At 43.6% G+C, this 17,639-nt stretch overlaps 1 protein-coding gene, 1 long non-coding RNA gene and 1 other non-coding gene across 4 annotated transcripts; 1 reads left to right on the forward strand and 2 right to left on the reverse strand.

Moving 5' to 3' along the window:
• Positions 1–290: 290 nt before the first annotated feature.
• EIF4G2 (eukaryotic translation initiation factor 4 gamma 2) lies at positions 291–11,539 on the reverse strand. 2 transcript variants are annotated; one of them, XM_042020191.1, is made up of 22 exons: positions 11,301–11,539; positions 9,676–9,740; positions 9,457–9,522; positions 8,915–9,040; positions 8,463–8,565; positions 7,647–7,778; positions 7,487–7,553; positions 7,251–7,402; positions 6,728–6,838; positions 6,094–6,177; positions 5,911–6,009; positions 5,584–5,725; positions 5,334–5,494; positions 4,784–4,897; positions 3,900–4,025; positions 3,561–3,665; positions 3,261–3,476; positions 2,718–2,976; positions 2,293–2,497; positions 1,643–1,854; positions 1,414–1,535; positions 291–1,114 (listed from the first exon to the last, which is right to left on the reverse strand). In XM_042020191.1, the coding sequence occupies exons 8-22, from the start codon at positions 7,332–7,334 to the stop codon at positions 1,049–1,051; spliced, it is 2,106 nt and encodes a 701-aa protein (XP_041876125.1). In that variant the 5' UTR covers positions 7,335–7,402; positions 7,487–7,553; positions 7,647–7,778; positions 8,463–8,565; positions 8,915–9,040; positions 9,457–9,522; positions 9,676–9,740; positions 11,301–11,539; the 3' UTR covers positions 291–1,048. The 2 variants fall into 2 exon arrangements, with proteins under 2 accessions (XP_041876125.1, XP_041876124.1); XM_042020190.1 differs by having other exon boundaries at positions 9,676–9,786.
• LOC121660749 lies at positions 4,585–4,744 on the reverse strand. Its single transcript, XR_006014756.1, has one exon. It is a non-coding gene; the product is annotated as a small nucleolar RNA SNORD97 (small nucleolar RNA).
• Positions 11,540–11,735: 196 nt separating the features above from the next.
• On the forward strand, positions 11,736–17,356 carry LOC121660740. Its single transcript, XR_006014752.1, has 3 exons — positions 11,736–11,943; positions 12,027–12,160; positions 16,755–17,356. It is a non-coding gene; the product is annotated as an uncharacterized LOC121660740 (long non-coding RNA).
• The last annotated feature ends 283 nt before the right edge of the window (positions 17,357–17,639 follow it).

Raw genomic sequence — 17,639 nt, forward strand, 5'->3', positions numbered from 1 at the left:
GCATTACCAAGTCAAAAGCACATACTCACTGATAAAGCATACATTGGACCACAAGGAAAACCCCTACTGCTTCTTCAGCAGAATTCCATCATTTTCCTCCTGTCACAACACATCTGTAGTGTCTAATCTTGTCTGTGACCTTATTTAGAATCCATCTGCGTATCCAGACAAGGAGTGTAAAAATAATTTCAGGATGGTTGCAACCTAAGGCAACTCCCACTGATGTTTCCTTTCTTAAGTGAACAAGTCACCAGCCAAAGCTTTTCTACTGGGAGACATTCAGAAACAAGTCAAGTATCACAATGTTTATTGATAGATACAAGTATATAAAATCAGGGCATGAACATGTCTTGATAAATTAAGTAGACTTAATTTCAGTACTATAAGAGGGACCAATTCAAATTTCTCACCATGTCATGTTTCACACCCACAAAAACCTCTTCCAAAGGGCATTAAACCATCTCTTCAGCCGATCAGTTTTTGTGCAAGTAAACTGTTCCTTTTAAAAAAAAGACTTGTGCACTTGCCCAGGCTCAAGGATATTAAAACCTAGCACATAAAGCCCATTACTAGAGGTAGAAATACAGGCAAATATAGTATTACGGCAACAACCATCGATTACAGTTAAGGATTCTCTGTAACAACCAAATGGATAATCAAATATTGCAACAACTCAAGTATTACACTGAGCAAAGTGCATTTCTACAGTATTCAGTGTTGCTATTCAGTTTTCTAACTTAAAAACAGCCTATGATAAATGGCAGCAAAGACCCTTGCAACAGACTGCTTCTGCTCGAGAACTTATGATGTAATTATTGCATGCTGCTAATACACTGTTATCTAAACATTAAAGATACTCTAAAATATTTTTATTGTAGACTATTAAGACATACTACAAAAACCTTTTGCAGAGAATATCCTACTGACATACTTCTGCTTTAAATATTGTGAAACATTACAGCGGAATGAATTTTCGCAGTGGTTAGGTCAAATGCAGTTACATCATAGCAACAGTATGTTTGCACAATTTAAGGCTTTGGCTGGTTCTTTAGTCAGCTTCTTCTTCAGATTCTTCTTCTTCAGCAGTTTCCAGCCAGGTTAACCACTGGTTTACCTGCAGTTACACAAAACTGGTTTAAGGGACCAGGAATTGTTTCCCCATTAGGTACCTCTGCAGAACCTTCATCTTCCCCCCCCAACTCATTTTAAAAAACCTTTCAGCCACACTTGCACTACACATAGGCCTTCAGTAAACAGGCAAGATTTAGTTCGCCTTGCTTTGAACTCCTTCCTAGTGAAACATTCCAAGAAGTTTCTAGGTATTTATAAGTCTTAGACACTTTGAAAATCTTCTCAAACACTCCAGTGCAGCAGAAATAACAAAAAACAGGTCTCTAGTGTTAGCACACTTACCTGGAATAAAGCTTTGCCTTTCCCTGGAAACTCTTGAGTAATGTCTTCTTTCCATGCCAAGAAGGCTTCTTCTTCAATGATCTCCATGTCATAGAAATGAACAAAGAAGCGCAGTAACATGCCTATCAAAGCAAATTTAAGCTTGGTTAGCTTTGTAACTTTCTCAACAGCTTACCAGACTAAGAAATGCAGTGACAAGCCAATTCAAGTAAGACCTCAATGCACTTACCTTTTGGAAAATTATTGTTGTAGCAGTGCACCTGGAGTGCATATAAAGCACTCACTTGCAGATCAACGTGGTCATGGAGGAACTTCTGCATCACTGGCTTGAAGGAAAGAAGCAGCTGTTTTTCCTGCTCGAGCTGCTCTTTAGATGGAGCAGATGAAGAATCTGATTCGTCACTGGGTGGGTTTACTTCACTAGAAATATACTGCAAGAAACTGGACAACAGAAAAGCCAAGCTAAGTTCTGTAAACTAAGAGATCAAGCACTTTACACTTCAAATTCAGATAGCTATCACTACCAATATCCTCCTGCTTGCACCTGCAGTCAGGAGCATGCACAAGGATTTGTACTGTGGTTGACAGCACACCACAGAAATTCTTGTTTTGCCTATTATAGCTCTGCGTTTTAGAGAAACGCACGGGTCTAGACTTTTTCCCAAACAAAACACTACTTCACACTGATGCAAGTCTGGAGACTTGCTTTTCTTCTCAAATACAACAGGATTTTAACAGAGAAGGTTCACTCAGAACAATGTCTCTCCATGTACTGCATCTCAGATTTCTGTAGAGCTACATTTCAGCCTTTATGGAGTAAGTGCCTTACTGGTAGCTTAACCAAACAAGTACCTAAAATAAATCAAAACAGCATCTCACCTGGTCATCAATATATTCACAAATCCCTTATCTACATGAAGCTTGGGTGAAATGTTATCTTTAATCCACTTATAGATGGCTTGAGGGGATGGATCTGATTTTATTTGCTTCAGCAGTTCCTTCTCCAGTTTCAGAAGTGGGAACAAGAAGCTAAGCCCCTTCCCTTCCAAGATCTCCAGCATGCGATCCTTGTTCTGGTCAATTTCTGACAAGGAAATGAAGACACATGTAAGTGCTTGTGCTCCTCAACAGCTGTAAGTGATGTTCATGGCTCCAGCCATCCCTTAAGAAACACCATTTCCTAACAAAAATGACAGCTGATTCCACCCAGGTAACCCTGCACGTCATTTCACTCTGGCATCAACTAGAACAACATTTTGTTTACTCTAAGATAGGTGACAGAAGAGCTCTGTGGCAACTCTTACCTGGTAACATTTTCTGCATATTCACTTTGCTTTGTTGGAACAATTCTGTTAGCCATTCACGGTCTTGTAACTTAGCTAACTGCTGAAGGCAGAGCAGGAAGAGAGGGAAGTGGGTGCCGCTTTCCAGTGGTTGAGCCAGTTCGGAAATGCTCACCAGGTCTGAAATAATGGCACGGGCTGCAAACTGTGCTAAGTAGGATTTCACCAATGGGATATCCACCTCCAGTTTGGGACACTGGTCCAATACATTCAGGAATGCCTAAGGAACAGTACACACACACGCTGAAATTCTCCAGTAATTTTGTTCCTGTGCAACATAATACTCGTAGTACATTTTCTGTATTCAGCTGCAAAGTGGTTCCAATTCCCCAAATACTACATTCCTTCCTTTTATTGCTTCTTACGCCCCTCACAGGTTCATATACTATTTTTACCTCCTCAGATCAACAGGACTTAAAAAATACTTGCACACTGCCCTTACAAGCAGCTACACCCCATAAAGAGCCAAGAAACAAGGAGTGCAAGATTATCAGACCACAGTACCTGCATGAAGTTGTCACTAGTGGCTATTCCCTCCTGCTTGAGCAAGCTGATCAAAGTACTTGCTTTCTCTTTGTCCTCATCTGATCTATCTAGGGACTGAAGGATTACTTTGCTCAGCATCTCAGGAATGAAGTGTTTCGGAGCTCTCATTTCTCTCACAGTATTGACAGCATCATTAGCATTTCCATTGTTCAGATACTCAGTCACAACAGCCTCCTAGAGAGGAAAGAAGTAGAGCTAAGAGTTCTTTTTGAAGAGCACATCCAAAGCTGTAACACTCACTACTGCACACTAACTTACAGTTTGTTTAAGCAGCTCTTCCTTAGAAGGAGGTGGTTTCTTGGTGGTCTTTGCAGGCTTCTCTTGTATAAGTGGTGGATTTGTTTTAAGACCAAGTTGAGGCGGCTGAAAAAAGAGACCAGAATTTGTTTCTTTGCAGCACATCTACCTTTGCTTATATCAACTTTAACCATACTACACATACAAAAGCAGATGAAACTCTGTTTTCACACATTCTTTTCCCAAATACTGCTCTGTACAATCAAAGACTTCTCTCTCCCCTCCCACAACAGAAATTAAGTTTTCCAAGCACAAACAGGTAAGTATAGCCAACAATATACAGGAATTTTTTGTACTTACCTGTCCCAAAGGCGGTGTCTGAGTGCGTGGTGGTTGAGCACTGGGAGGAATCATAGTTATCTGGGGCTGAAGCTTTGGCACTTGGTTTTTATTCATTAAGAAAGACTGAGCAGGTCTCAGGCTAATCTGTAAACAGTAAGTCAGAAAAAACTCAAACTGTTTCAAGTATTCTGACCAACAATACACAGCCATGGACTCTCTCCAACTGATCTCACTGAAGCGTGACTCCATTTCTACAATACTTAAATACAGATTAAGCCACACGTGTTCTGAAATTCCCCCAAAAGCAAATTACTGGCATTTAGTTCAACTGGTATAAAAACCTGGAAATGCTCCTTTTAGATGCAGTATGTTAGAGACCCAAGAAGATAATTAGCATGTTTGCTGATATATTTTACAGCCAAGATAAAACTCTACCAAATTGCTCAGAAATCAAGGATACAAGTCTGGTTAACACTCAAAATCACAATGCAATTTACTCTGCATTTGAAATTTTGCGTATTAGCCAGTTCTAAACAAAAGAGAACAAACAAAAAAATTAACCTGGTCCAGCACTTCAGGGTTTCTAAAGTTCAGGATTTTCTGAAGTTTTAATTAAATGTATTATTATCAATAGGATGCATGGGAACTGATGTCAGAGTAGTGCTCTTGGAAGTGTGTGGGAAGGAAGGGACACCCCAAAAAATTGCCCTCATATCTCAGTCTTGCTCATAGGACGCTGGATACCCTATAGAAAGTGAGGGGGGTAAAAGGTGAAAGAGGAAGGGACAAAGAAGGAGGAGGAGGAGGAGAAAGTTCCAGCATTAGTCCTCATAATAACGCGTCTTGCTATAATCATTGGGCAATATTTAGAATAGGCTGTAAGTAATGTACAGGTCATGTACCTCATCTGCATTAAGCTGTCCTTTCTTAGAAAACCGAGGTGGCATATCCTTCGACTGTCCTTGTTGCTGGGATAAGAGTCCCTGATTCTGGGTATGGTAGAGTTGGCTTTGCCCCTATTTCAGAAAGGGAGATATAGAGAAAGAAGTGCAGATGATGGAGTGGCGTACATCATATGGGGTAAAGTAGTACCAGAGGGACCAGAGGAACAAAGATTCTATTTGCCAGGAAGGGAGAAAGAAGGAGCAGGGGTGGTGGGAGAATAGCATCTATCCCTAAAAACAGGGCTATCTTTTAAATAAAACACACCGTTCTGACCCACCAAAGCCACATGCACCTTTTCCTTGCAGTTAAAAAAAACCAAAAAGTGTACTTCTTGCATCTTTTGTACAATTTAAAAAGTGGTTTAGAATTTTTGTATCACCTGAGCATCAGTTACCAGAATCAAATCTGATTAGGTCTTTCAACATAAGCAGTCTACAATCCATAACATACGCATCTCAGGAAGAGCTTCTAAACAAGCTGAAGTCATCATGTGAACATCTTCCTTACCTGACTTTTCAGAAAAGATTTGCCTAGGTCTCCAAACTGGGATTGAGCAGAAGGCATGAGGTGACCCCCATGGCCATTGAAGAGTTGGTTTGAACGATGGCGTCCCATGGTGGGTGAAAATCTATCCTGAATAACTCCTGGACCAGTACCAATTCCACTACCTGGATTAGCAAGGAGACAAATGACAGCTTTAGTTCTTGTTCAGCACAGCAAAGTTACAGCCAGCCCATCACCCCTGCGGTGTCTATACCTGGCATTTGTCCAAACATATCAGCAAGCCCTCCGAGTGGGTCCCTGTCAAGTTTCATCCTGGGTGGCATAAAGGGTCCCTCCAGAAAGAAGTCGCTTCTCATCCCTTGAGACATAGGAGCAGGAATAAAAACTCCCAGATCCTTTAAAACAGGAATTATCATTTTGGTCAGCTTCAAGTAACAGTCCCTGAGAAAGCCAAGCTTTTAGCCCCCAACTACTGAAGCCCACCTGGTTTTAACCCTTAACACAACCATCACACTGTGTGAAAACTACTCCCAAGTGCACAGCACCAAGCCGGGCTCTGGACCTTGGATGCAACACTTACTTTTACTGCATCTTGACGGATTTGATTGATAGTCTTTGGTCCATTGTCAAGAAAAGCTTTGCGAGGAACCCAGTTGTGTTCTCTCAACTCCACAGTATCCTTGGATGAGAACAGGATATTAGGAAAGCATTCAAGACAATTTTTCAAGAAGAAAGCAGAAGGGAAACTGTTTTATGATCATACCTGCAGCAGGAAACGAATCCTTGCTGGCAATTCCTTACTTGACATCAAGGAGCGCATACGGGCAAAGTACTGATCCATTAAGGACTGGGGGAATGAAAGTTACAAATTAGGGTAATTCTGTCAGTGCCTTGAGTGTTTTTACTCAAGACATCCGAATGAAACAATACAACAAGCTGCCCTTTCCTGCCATCTCATCTCCTTGATGACAGAATTAAAGATGTAATGCATTAAGACATTTGAGTCAGAGAAGCAACACAGCCCAAATTCTCATTTATTTTAAGCTTAACGTTCCAAACTCCCCATCTCTCAAATCACCTAGCTGTGCTAAGAATAGTTCCTCTCAGCACATCTTTTCAAACAGCCTGTAGGGAAACAGCAGTCTCACTTTTGTGACTGCCTGATGACCCTTAACTACATCCTGGGAGAAGCGTAAAACTTTCAAAGATTGGCTCCTTTTTCTAGTGGAAGAATTGGTGTAGGAGCCATACCCGGCACTCTTTTCTCTGATAAAAAACCCAAAAAACTCAAACCTCTGTTTTGTACTTATGAATACTGAATACAGAAGGTTCAGGCCATCAGAAGTCTCAGCCACATAGTTTAATTAGGTTAATGACTGCACTGGATAGGCACATACCTTGGCTTTCGCATGATCTAATCTAGGTCCCACTGTCCTCATTATCTGACAGAGGCACTCCAAATCCTCCCCCATATCCTTGAGTTGAACTCTCTTCTTCTTTTCCAAAAGCTGAAATATTAAAGGGGAAATTTAGGATTTAAAAATTTTATAAAAGACGATTTATAAAAAGCAACAAACTTTGTACACTGACAAATACAAAAACATTGTTTTGTTCTGAAGGCAAATGGACTTAAAAATTAAGTTTTAAGTACTGCCAATTCTTAAGAGTGTGTACTTTCAAGCACCTAGAGCACACTTTTATCTAGGCCAAACTACATTTTCCCTTGGAGACAATTCCTATGGCTTTGAACAAAGCTGATTTTACTTCTTAATCATGCAAAACATTAACAGTAGAGGATAAGTAATGGTCAGGAAATATTTTTTGGGGCATTTTATGCTCCCAAAGCAGCACCAACATTTGCACTTTTTTTGGTTTTAAGTTTTGTTTTGCTCCTAGTCCCCACCCAATCTAAATACTCACTGTTTTGATGCACTTATGAAGGATAGATTCATGAATAAGATCAAGCTTGCCAAGTTCTCCAATGAATTTGATGTTCCCCAGCATCTTGATCTTGGCAATGGCTCTCTGTTCCTCCTCCTCAGGGAGGAGGGGACCATCATGCTTATCATAGACTGGAAAACAAAGAAGCCTGTTTTACATGGCTGTGGGAAAAGATGACAAATAGATTCTGCATTTAAAGTGGTTTTAGAACTTACTATCAACATTTCTGGTTCGGTTTTCAAATTCATCTTGAAGTTTAGATATTAGGAGGCGTCTGAATGTCTATGGAAAGAGAACAAAGAAAACAATTCAGCTAATCAGGTCAGCTACACATGCAAGCAAAATTTACCACTCCAGATTGAGAGATGTACTCACTGTGCTTTGCTTCTGTCCTGGATGACTCTCTGCTGATGGGCCATCAAAGTTGGGTGCATCTTCTGCCAGTCGCAGACATAGTTGAGCGTACAGCGAGCTATACTTGGGCTCTTCAAGGGCTTTGTCTACGATCTGCAGAGATTCACATTGAGTAAGGCAGCAGTAGGGTGCAAATGTTACCAGGAAAGTGAGTTGCAAGACACAGAATGGATTATTACTATTCTCATCTAAAACATCCCATTTTCTGCTAAATCAAATACAGAAATAGTGTGATCCAGCACCAGTCTTAATGCTGAAGCAAAGGACAAAAGCTATTGCATGTTACTGAAGAGCCTCTGTAATCCTTGGCCAACAAAAACCAAGTTTATCATCACAACACTAAAGTTAGTATCACCAATCTGATCTCAGATTAAAAAAAAAGTGATGTAACAGTTACATCAGTGTCCCAAGAGGTCACCAGTGGTAGCCTTTCCAAAACCATGAGGCTTGGTCCTCAGGAAAAGAAGGGGCAAGTGGGGGGTGCAAGCAAATAAGACCACTAATTAGCATCTTAGATTATTAAAAAAATAAATCACAGGACCCCCAGTCACATTTAGTGATCATGGAGATTTCTAAATGACAAAGTTCAAGCATTAAACCTACTTCTTCCCCAGGAGATCCTTTTTCATACAGAAAGCACAGGTGGGAGGTGGTGTTGGATAATCCAAATACACAAAAGCATTACCCATGCTACTTCTGTATCCCATCAAAACCAACCAACTCCTTGCTTTTTAGCATGCAAGACAATTGTAGTTAAAAGAAATGCAGCAAGCTTACCAGCAGTATGACCCCTTTTAGGATGAGCTTAGATTCTACACCCACATTGAGGAGCTCAAGGCATAGCTTGTCAAACTTCTCAGGAGTAAGCTTATTTAGTATGCTAAAGAGGAACAAAAACCAAAACCACAATATAAAGATATTGTAAGCACACTACAAGTCACTTTAGACTCAACTTATCTTTACTTTTTAAGTCTATTAAAAACTGCAAGTGTAATTTTCCATTTAACTGGGTTTTTTGAAATCTTCAGAATGTGGAATATCATTAATCTGCTTACAGGAATTACCTTAAGCATTTGCTGCTGCTAGATTATCAGGTTGGTTCCTTGCTAAAGGACACACCTCCCCCAAACTCAAGACCCACATCTCCCTTTTCACCAGCCCATTTCTTAGGTACACATTGCTAATGAAAAGAGTAAGGAAAGAAGTCAGTAATTTTATGAAGAACTTACCCTCTTACTTTCCTGAAGATTGCATCATGTCGTTCTTTGTCGTTTGCGGAGTCGTCATCTCGTCTAGTGCTTCGTGAAGGAATCCATTTCTGAGCGTTTTGCCCTGGGGTTTTCCCCAGGAACTCGCTGAAAAATTTTGAAGAATATGGTTGTTCAACCAGAAACAAGTGATTTAAGGAACTGCCCTTTTAACCTTTCAGTGCTGCCTTACTCAGACCAATTCTACTCCTTCCTTTGTTAAGAGTGCACAATTGCCCCTTTTAACACTGGTGCACAGGAAAGTACTCACCCAACAACAACAATCCCAGGCACCCAAAGAAACTCTCTACACATTTTAAGTTAAATACATCAACAAGCCCATGCACCACCTATCACCCATGAGGTACACTTTACAGAGCACAGACTGGAAAACATTTAAAGGTCTTTAACTCAGTAGGTACTCATTGTACAACTTAAAAGCTACCCTATTTTCAGTTCTGCATTCACCATCAAGCATGTTCTGACTTTGAAATCATGCAAACTCAAAGAGTGAGATGACACACCTGTTGCTGGCAGTCTTGGGATAGTGCTGAGGTGCACCCCTACCACCTCCTCCGCCTGAAGAAGCACTGTTAAAAACAACCATGGAACCCTGATAAGTTCAAACACTCGATGCCTTCAAGTATCTCGGTTTTAGTATAAACATTACACAAACTAAAGTCCTCGTCAGAGGAGATTTTCCATTGCTAACTGCTCATTAAACAAACAATAGGCACTGGTACCTGAAACGAGAAGCACCCCCTTCTGCAATCGCACTCTCCACTTTGGCGGCTTGACAACGAAGAATCTTCAAAAGAATAAAATTAAATTGACGGGGTAGGGAAAAACAAAACCTAGAAAGACAAACCAAGCATTCATATTACAGTTGTTTTACTATCAGCCACAGCGTCTTATTTTAAAAAGTACAAATGTTTGTTCGAGAATAAGAACCCTCCAACACTGAACTTTTTATAAAGTAAGAAAACTTTCATTCATGCAATACTTGGGACAGTCGCAGAAAGGCCGATTTTATAATCGTAGCCATTTTTTCCAGAGGGGATATGGGGAAAGAGGTAAAGTAATCACGGACTGAGCAAAATCCTCAAGTTTACCCAAAAAGCCAGGAGTACTTGCACAGAAGAAGGAAAGTACTTTTTTCTGATTATACAGGACAACTAGTCCTTTATTGATGTGACTTAGAAACCATGACTTATAATAGCACGACAAAGCAGCCGAATTCTGAAGCGAAAAGCATCAGACAACAAAACGCACACTTAATGTACTAAAAGGCGCGTATTCTCCGTCCAAATGGCGTACTAAGCTACCCCAATAATGAAAAAAGGCGCCGTCCACCCACCACCTCAACTTTCAGCTTGCAGAAAGAACCTCACTGCAGTGCTCACGTAGCAGAAAGGCGATCACGGGGACAGAAACGCCTGGGGGAGGGAGCGTCCCGGATGGGCTCGGAGCCCTCCCAGAGCCGAGCGCGGCGAGCGTCCCCCGTCCGCCCGGCGCGGGCACGAGGAGCGGGGACAACATGGCGGCGGCGGCGAACAAAAGGCTCGGCCGCGGAGGGCGCCCCCCGCAGGCTCCGCGCGGCGCCGCCGCCCCCCCCCGCCCCGCCCGGCGGGCGCCGCCCGCTGCCCGCACCCACCCGGCTCTTTGTTCTCCGTCAGGGCGCCGGGCGGGACCCGCTCCTCCGCACCACGGCGGAGCGCCGGCCACCCCGCGCCGCCCGGGGAGGCGTGAGGGGGAAGCTGGCGGTATCGTCCCGCACCGCGGCGCCCGAGCCCCCAAACAGGAAACGTGGGCGAGGCTGCTGCCGGCTGACGCGGCGCCTCGGCGCCCGCTCTCCCTCCCGCGAGGGGAAGGCAATGAACAATATAATAAAAAAATATTTTAAAATCTTCTCGTCACCTCCCCACCAGCAATAAGCGGATGCTCAGACCGCTACGTGTACCGCGGCTACTCCCTCCAAGGGAAACCTGGGGCACAGTGCGGGCGCCCGCACACCGCGGCCAGACCACCATACTGCAGCCCCTAAACGTATCGCCCGTACGGACCGGCACTGCCCGATCCCATCTCCCTCGCTCTAACCCGTAAGGCTGCCGCTCAGCCTCCCCTCCGCGCCCGGCGGGGGCCGCCAAGCTCCTCCAGCCCTTCGCTCAGCAGCGGCGGGGCTCGCAAAGCCGGCAGCTGGAGCAGCCGCCGGCCCGGGCCGCCATTTTGTGCGGGAGCAACAGACAAGCAGCCGACAAGAAAATGGCGGCCACTCCGGGCAGCCGCCATTTTAAGCTGCAGCTACAACAGTACCCGCTCACTCCCAGCCCCAGACCCGCGCTTCTCCCGCCACTGCCGTATTTCTCACCTTCCCTAAGGCCTTGTCAGCTTCCCCGGGTCCCGGCGGCTACCAAGGGCAGGGGAAAAGGCAAGAGAAGGGGGGGGAGGGGAAGGGAGCCGGGGACCGGGGCTGGGGAGGGGAAGGGGGAGCGCGCGGGACAGGGCGAGTCTCCGAGTCACCGCAGCAGCAGCAGCAGCGGCCCGACGCCTCCCCCCGCCACCTCCATAGAGCGCCGACCACCGCCGCCGCGTCTCGGGCGCTCCCCGGCAGCCCCACTAACTTTATCACCCTTCACGCAACCTACCCCACCTCCCGCCGGCACCCACCAATCGCTGCCGAGCGCTCCCCCCGCCCTGCCAATCACAGCCGAGGAAAGGGGCGGTGCCAGAACCGGGGTGGGCGGTGGAGGGAGGCGGTTTGGTTGCGCCGTGCTGCCGCCGCAGTGCAGCACCGGTATTCACGAACGCCGCTACGCTGGTGGCCTCTGGTGCCGCCGCGCAGGGTATCGGGGCCTGCGCAAGTGGCGCAGCCGCTTCATGGCGGCCGGTCGGCCGCCGCGTCCCCGCGCCGTTCGCTGCCGAGCTGCAGCCCTCACAGAGCTCCAGTGCCGGGGGTCTGCCGTGCGAGCTTCAGGCACGTTCACAGAAGGATAGTTTAATATATATATATGGTAATATAGATGTTCGTAAGATTTTTGTTCATTTGGGGTTTAAAAAATTTATTTAATAGATTTATTTAAGCCCCCTCTGTCAGACCACATTTCGGATTTGGTTGAGGTGAAAAAATGAGGCGACAGCAAACGGTAGCCCTGGGCTTGCAATCAGACCCGGAGGAGGAGGTATTGCCATCTCAGCTCCAGGAGCCTGTGTGGACGGATCCAGTTTCAGGTTTGCTTTTGGGTTTTGGAAACTATTTCTCTGCATGTGCTTTTGGCCGTGAACCGGCCTGTTCGGGGCTGCAGGCACTTCTCGGACAACCAGGGCTCGGGAGAGACATTTATGTTTACCGTGGTAAGCACTCAGCTTGTGGGGTGTTCCTGCTCCTGCTCAGTTAAACAAAACAAAGATGGCCAGGCTTTCCGCTGTAGGTGGAAGTTTGAGTCATGGAGACTTCCAGAGACTCACCCATGAAGGGTTTTATCCTTTAACAGCCTGGTCTCCATCCCCGGTGGTGGCTGAAGTGGCTGCCACCCTGGCCTCCCAAGGTCCAAACGTAGTTGCCCTGGATGGGGCAGGTCAGAAAACAAGGGCACTGGAAAGGTGAGAAGTCCCACAAACACCCACATCTGCTTTGTTCACACATCCGCCTTCCGCTTTCAGTTTGTGTGACTCACGGTGCAGATGACTGGGAGAAAGTGATCCATGTAGTAACTCCTGAACTGTGCAGATGGCAAGTCCAAACACATGATCCTGCAGAACTTCCAGTTTCCCAAAGCCAGCCTCATTCCTAATGCTTTCAACACAGCGTGCCACTATGTCCCAAGGGTTATGTAAGGCCGAAAGGGGGCTGTCATGTAGGAGTTATGTTGCATTGTATGTGGGATGAAGCTTGTTCAAGGTAGGTTTCCTCCCCTCATACCTGTAAGCATTAAGCACAGTTTACTCACTGGATTGTGTTATGGAAAATCTCATACAAACAAACTACCTGAAAGTAAGTTTTGAGCGCATGCTTGTTGAACAAAGGTGACACAACTGTGATAAGTACCTGTCATACCATACTTTTATATAATGACACCTTCCCACACGTAACGATAACCACACTACTGCAAGAGCTTGGACCTCATGAGTAAATCTGCAATAACAGAACTGTGCAGAACTCCATTGAAATCCATGGAATCCAGCTTGAAAGGAGGTGACAATGGGCACAGAGGAAACAGCAAAGTCAACAAGATTTAAAACGATGTTAAAACCGATTAATATTATTGAACGTTTTCAGAGTAAAAAGCAATAAAAATTACTTGCAAATCTTAAAAATGTGAGTGAAAGCAGGGATTTTGCTTTGCATTGGATGGCAGAATATTCTCATTCAGTGTTTCCAGCATAAGCATTCCAATACTGTTAAACTGTAAATGAAAATTAAGAATTTATATGTATTGGGGGGGAAGGGGCAGGAAGGGAAGATGACAGGTTGGGAAACCTGCTAAACATAGTAGGTACATAGTGAGGAAGTGTCACCTTTCATTGTTTATTTTAAAGCATACTACAAACTACTTATTACCATAACAACAGAAAATCCCCCCACATTTGGTCAGTAAGAGAATAGCAATGTTTTCTTAAAGCTGTGGTTGTTTTTTTAGGACTGAATGCTGAAGGATTCAGCAGGATATATGGTGTTCCATAGCTCACACTGACTTTAGCAGGTGGGAACCAAGGAAGTTTCTGTGCTTGGCTGCTCATAGCATCCCTTCACATGTGCCACACTTTGTCAGCCTCAGAGACCTGCTGCACAAGTACAATTGATGAAGGCAGTGAACCGTAATGCAGAGGACAAAAAAGATTGTGAAATGCCTTCTATTTTATACACCTCACCTTCTCCTTAAATTCCTTCGCTTCTTGGCGTGGAAGGCACCATTATTCATGTCTGAGAAGGTAGTAGCCCAATTGTTTGTTTGATTATTCAGTAACAAATTTACCTAAAGTACTTCTTCCCGTCTGTGCCCTTGACTTTACCAACAAAAAACCCCCACAACCTCCCCCAAACAAACAACAAACAAACAAAAAAAGAAACAAACAAAAAAACCACCAAAAAACCAAAAAGTAATTTTATGGCTCCCAGTTGCAGCACCACCTTGCATCCATCAGTCCCCTTTGTGATTTGTCCAAATTCTACACCCGCTTTGTATTTTGCCCCTTTCTCTCTTCCACTTGTGCTGGACACCAGTGATGCTTTAATTCAAATCAGGTGGTTTCCAATTGGCATAGTGGTAGTTCTGGATTTGTTTCTGCGAGTCTGAACTTGCAGAATCAATACGTAATTCCAGCCTGAGTGCACTGCCACTGGTTATTTGGAGAAGAGATGTCTGTCAAGTGTCCTGAGGAACCCTCTGCCTTGCAGGCAGGGTGGCACAGGAGCAGGAGTTGCTGCACAGATGCAGCATCTGGCTGAGAGGAAGAGAGATGCCCCTTGCTGCACATACGGGAGAGCTCAGAACCCGGACAGGCTCCTATGAAAACAGCCCACAAAATGAGCAAAAGGAGCTTTCAGGACAGGGTGCTTTCCCTTACTGTTTCCACGCTGGAATCACCACGACTTACCCAGTGTAATAGGCTGCCTTGCAGTGATTCCAAAGCTGGGTCCTGCTGGGTGGGGGTTCCAGACAGTGCTGGTGACAGAGTGGCTGGGGCAGTGTGGCGCTGCACCACCCCACCCCGGTGCACCCTGCACCTCATCCCCTGCTGGCCGTGGGGCTGGCTGGGCTGGCTTTATTCAGAGCGCCCCATTAATGCAATGTGGACATGCAGATACTGTGAGCCGAAGCATCCATGTAGAGAGTAGTAACTGCAGAGTAAGTAATTCATTGGCAATTCACACCCTAGTTTATTCCATGTTAATTTCTCCAACGTAATCACCTCCTGCACCTTCTTATTTTCCAGTTTTTCAGCCTGTGCCTTTTCAGGGGAGCCTTATTTTGCTCCAAAGCCATCCTGACCCACCCAATGAACGAAGGAGCTGGCACACACATTTAACCAAATGTGAAATGTACTCATTTAGTTTTTCCTGTGATAGAAGCCTGTCTCAAGGAGAGCTGTACTGTAGGATAAAAGGCCTGGGGAAAGAAGAAAAAAAAGCAAAACCCAAACCAAAACTGAAAAATATACTTATATGTTCAAACATTTTTTTTGGCACTTCTACTGAAGCAGAATGTTCTTAACAGTGAACCTATTCATACTGTGCAGATTCGCTTTTACAGGAATTGTTTGCATTGTCTCTTGGAGAAATGTACTAATAATATATTTGGTATGTGCCTAAATTGTACAATATAGTGTGAATGGTGTCAAAGTATTGCAGAAGGCTTTGTGGTTGTTCTCTACAGGATTTTAATTTGCAGAGTATTGGTATTAAAATTCTGAATATCTGTAGAGGTGACTTTGAGTGACACTGATTTAACAATACTTGCTGAGGCAAGAGCATTCCAACCCTTCTAGACAGTGGTGGACTTTTAACCACCTGGGAGGTCCCTTCTCTTTTCCCTTTCTTTGGAAAATGGTTTGCAGTAGATTTCACTGAGTCTTCTATCTAATAAATTATTTTGCTTTCATTCTGTTGTCTTCTGAAATGCTGCATCCAATACCTTAACTCACCAGCTGGATTCCTGCTGCTCAGAACCAGACATACTAAAAAATATATATATAAAAAATCCACCTCCTGATTCCCAATTTAAGACTCAGAAGACTTGCTGGATTTCTCAGGTGTAACAATATGTCTGGCAGTTACAATTGCACAGGACTCTTACGGTGGTTCTCCCTCAGAAGTCTGGAAAGATACTTGGGGTGTGACTTGAGAGTTAGCCAGTGAAAACTGCCTGGAATAGTCAAGTGTCAGAGATAGTGAGATTTCACCAGGGAATGTTTGTACATGCCGTGAGGGAAGCGAGGCAGTGCCCATAGCAGCACACCTTGCTTTGCTTTCACAGGCCTATTTAGAACAGGGGATATTTTTAGCCGATATAATTGTACTAATGCATAATCATCATAACTTGCAAAGAGGAAGATTGCATGTGTATTCTCAGAATGGTTTAGGACAACAAACCAACCAAAAAATAAACCCAGCAGTGACTGTCTGCTCATCAGGTCAAGTTCAGTGAAATATATAAGCTGCAAAATTTTCACGTTCTCTAGTCTTCTAAAATGACAGATTTGTTCATGGTCCTTAGCTCAGCAGAGTGAGTGTGCTGTGCTGCAATCTTCTGTTTCTGGCATTGGTTAGCACCAGCTTTACAGTAAAGTAGGAAAGATTTCCAATTTATAATTTTCATTATTTGCCAGGAGAAGAGCTTTTCTTTCTCCTAACCACTGCCAGCTCATGTCTGAGTTACCTTAAAGCACATCCATAATTTGTAATTTTTATAGTTGTTAGAATTCTGATTTGCTATGTTCATGTCTAATTTTGACAGCTTTTAGGCCCTCCAGTAGCATGTTTTAGTGAGTCCTGTGGTTTAATTGTATGGTGTTTAAGAAGTAATAATCCTTGTACCAGTTTTAGGATGTATTGGCTCGATTCCATTGTAATCTGCCTGCTTAAGTGGTTTTGTGGCAATCATCTTCTATATGGAATACTTATCATATTCAGAAACACGCACTGCAGCTGAACACACAGTACAGTTAGTTGAGTTGGAAGATCATCAGAATGTCCTATAGCCGCATTGCACTACTCCTTAAAAAATATGTATTATTGATGAGCTCAGAAGCATGGATGGGAAATTACTATTATTGAAATGCTGCACATGATCTTACCAAACTAATTTTGTATTATCTTTTTCAGTACAGAAGATGCTGTGTCACAGTTTGTGGATGAAGGAACAGAAGGAGTTCACCACAGAACGTTCATATGCATTTATCTACTTGTAGCAAAGGGCTTTTGCTGGATATAGGGAACTACTCCTTGCTGTTTGCCTTACTTTGCCATGGGCAGAAACACAGCATGGCTGCTTGCAATTTAGGGTAATACTCAGGCATAATAGTTATCAGTGGTTTGCCATTAATATAATTTCTATTAATGAAAAAAAGGGAGCATTCTTTCTCTGTTAGGTTTCTGTAAGACCACATTTTCTGTTATTTAGGGATCAAAGATCCACTTGAACTAGAAAAAGGACGAGGAAAAGCTGCTTTGCCTTTTCAGTCCTTAGGAGGAAGCAAAAACCCAGGAAAATCAGGCAAATAGTTACAAATCCAAATTAACGTTTGGAAGGCAGTGAAGTTCTTCTGCTTTCCCTTGTTACCCATTTGAAAAGTTGAAAACCTTTCTTTAATTAAAAAAAGATGATTACTTGTACATATAAGCATGTTAGTACAAACCTGTATTTTTAGATATGTTCAAGAACGTTAAACCATTAGATTACAATAAACAGCATTTCCATTGTTTGATCTATGGTTCCCTTTATTAAATCCAGCCTACTTAGGGTATGTTAAAATTGTTTTGCTTTTCTGTAGATTAATTTTATATTGTCATTCTTTAGTCCCTAATCCATTTAAAGCAAGTGCAGCTGCTCGAGTGCAGCTGTAATTTTTTCCCTATTTTGGTGAAATCTCTCTTGTTTTTAAAGAAATTGCATAAAGGAGGCATTTTGGGAAGAGAGATGGGAGAACCAAAGCCACTACTAGAACATGACCTAAATCAGGACAAACATTGCAAGACTGTTAGATGTTT

This window comes from Corvus kubaryi, unplaced genomic scaffold, assembly GCF_017639235.1.
Source record: "Corvus kubaryi isolate FWS band 111438036 unplaced genomic scaffold, C.kubaryi_AGA036_p1.0 36886, whole genome shotgun sequence".
NCBI lineage: Eukaryota > Metazoa > Chordata > Aves > Passeriformes > Corvidae > Corvus > Corvus kubaryi.

Bases quoted from the DNA above. Each gene is read 5' to 3' on its own strand.
- EIF4G2 (XM_042020191.1), bottom strand. From the start codon at position 7,334: ATGCTGGGGAACATCAAATTCATTGGAGAACTTGGCAAGCTTGATCTT. The intron at 5,495-5,583 runs GTATAGACACCG...TTGCTAATCCAG, and splicing joins TATGTTTGGACAAATGCCAG to GTAGTGGAATTGGTACTGGT. The intron at 2,977-3,260 runs GTACTGTGGTCT...ACTGTTCCTTAG, and splicing joins CTAGTGACAACTTCATGCAG to GCATTCCTGAATGTATTGGA.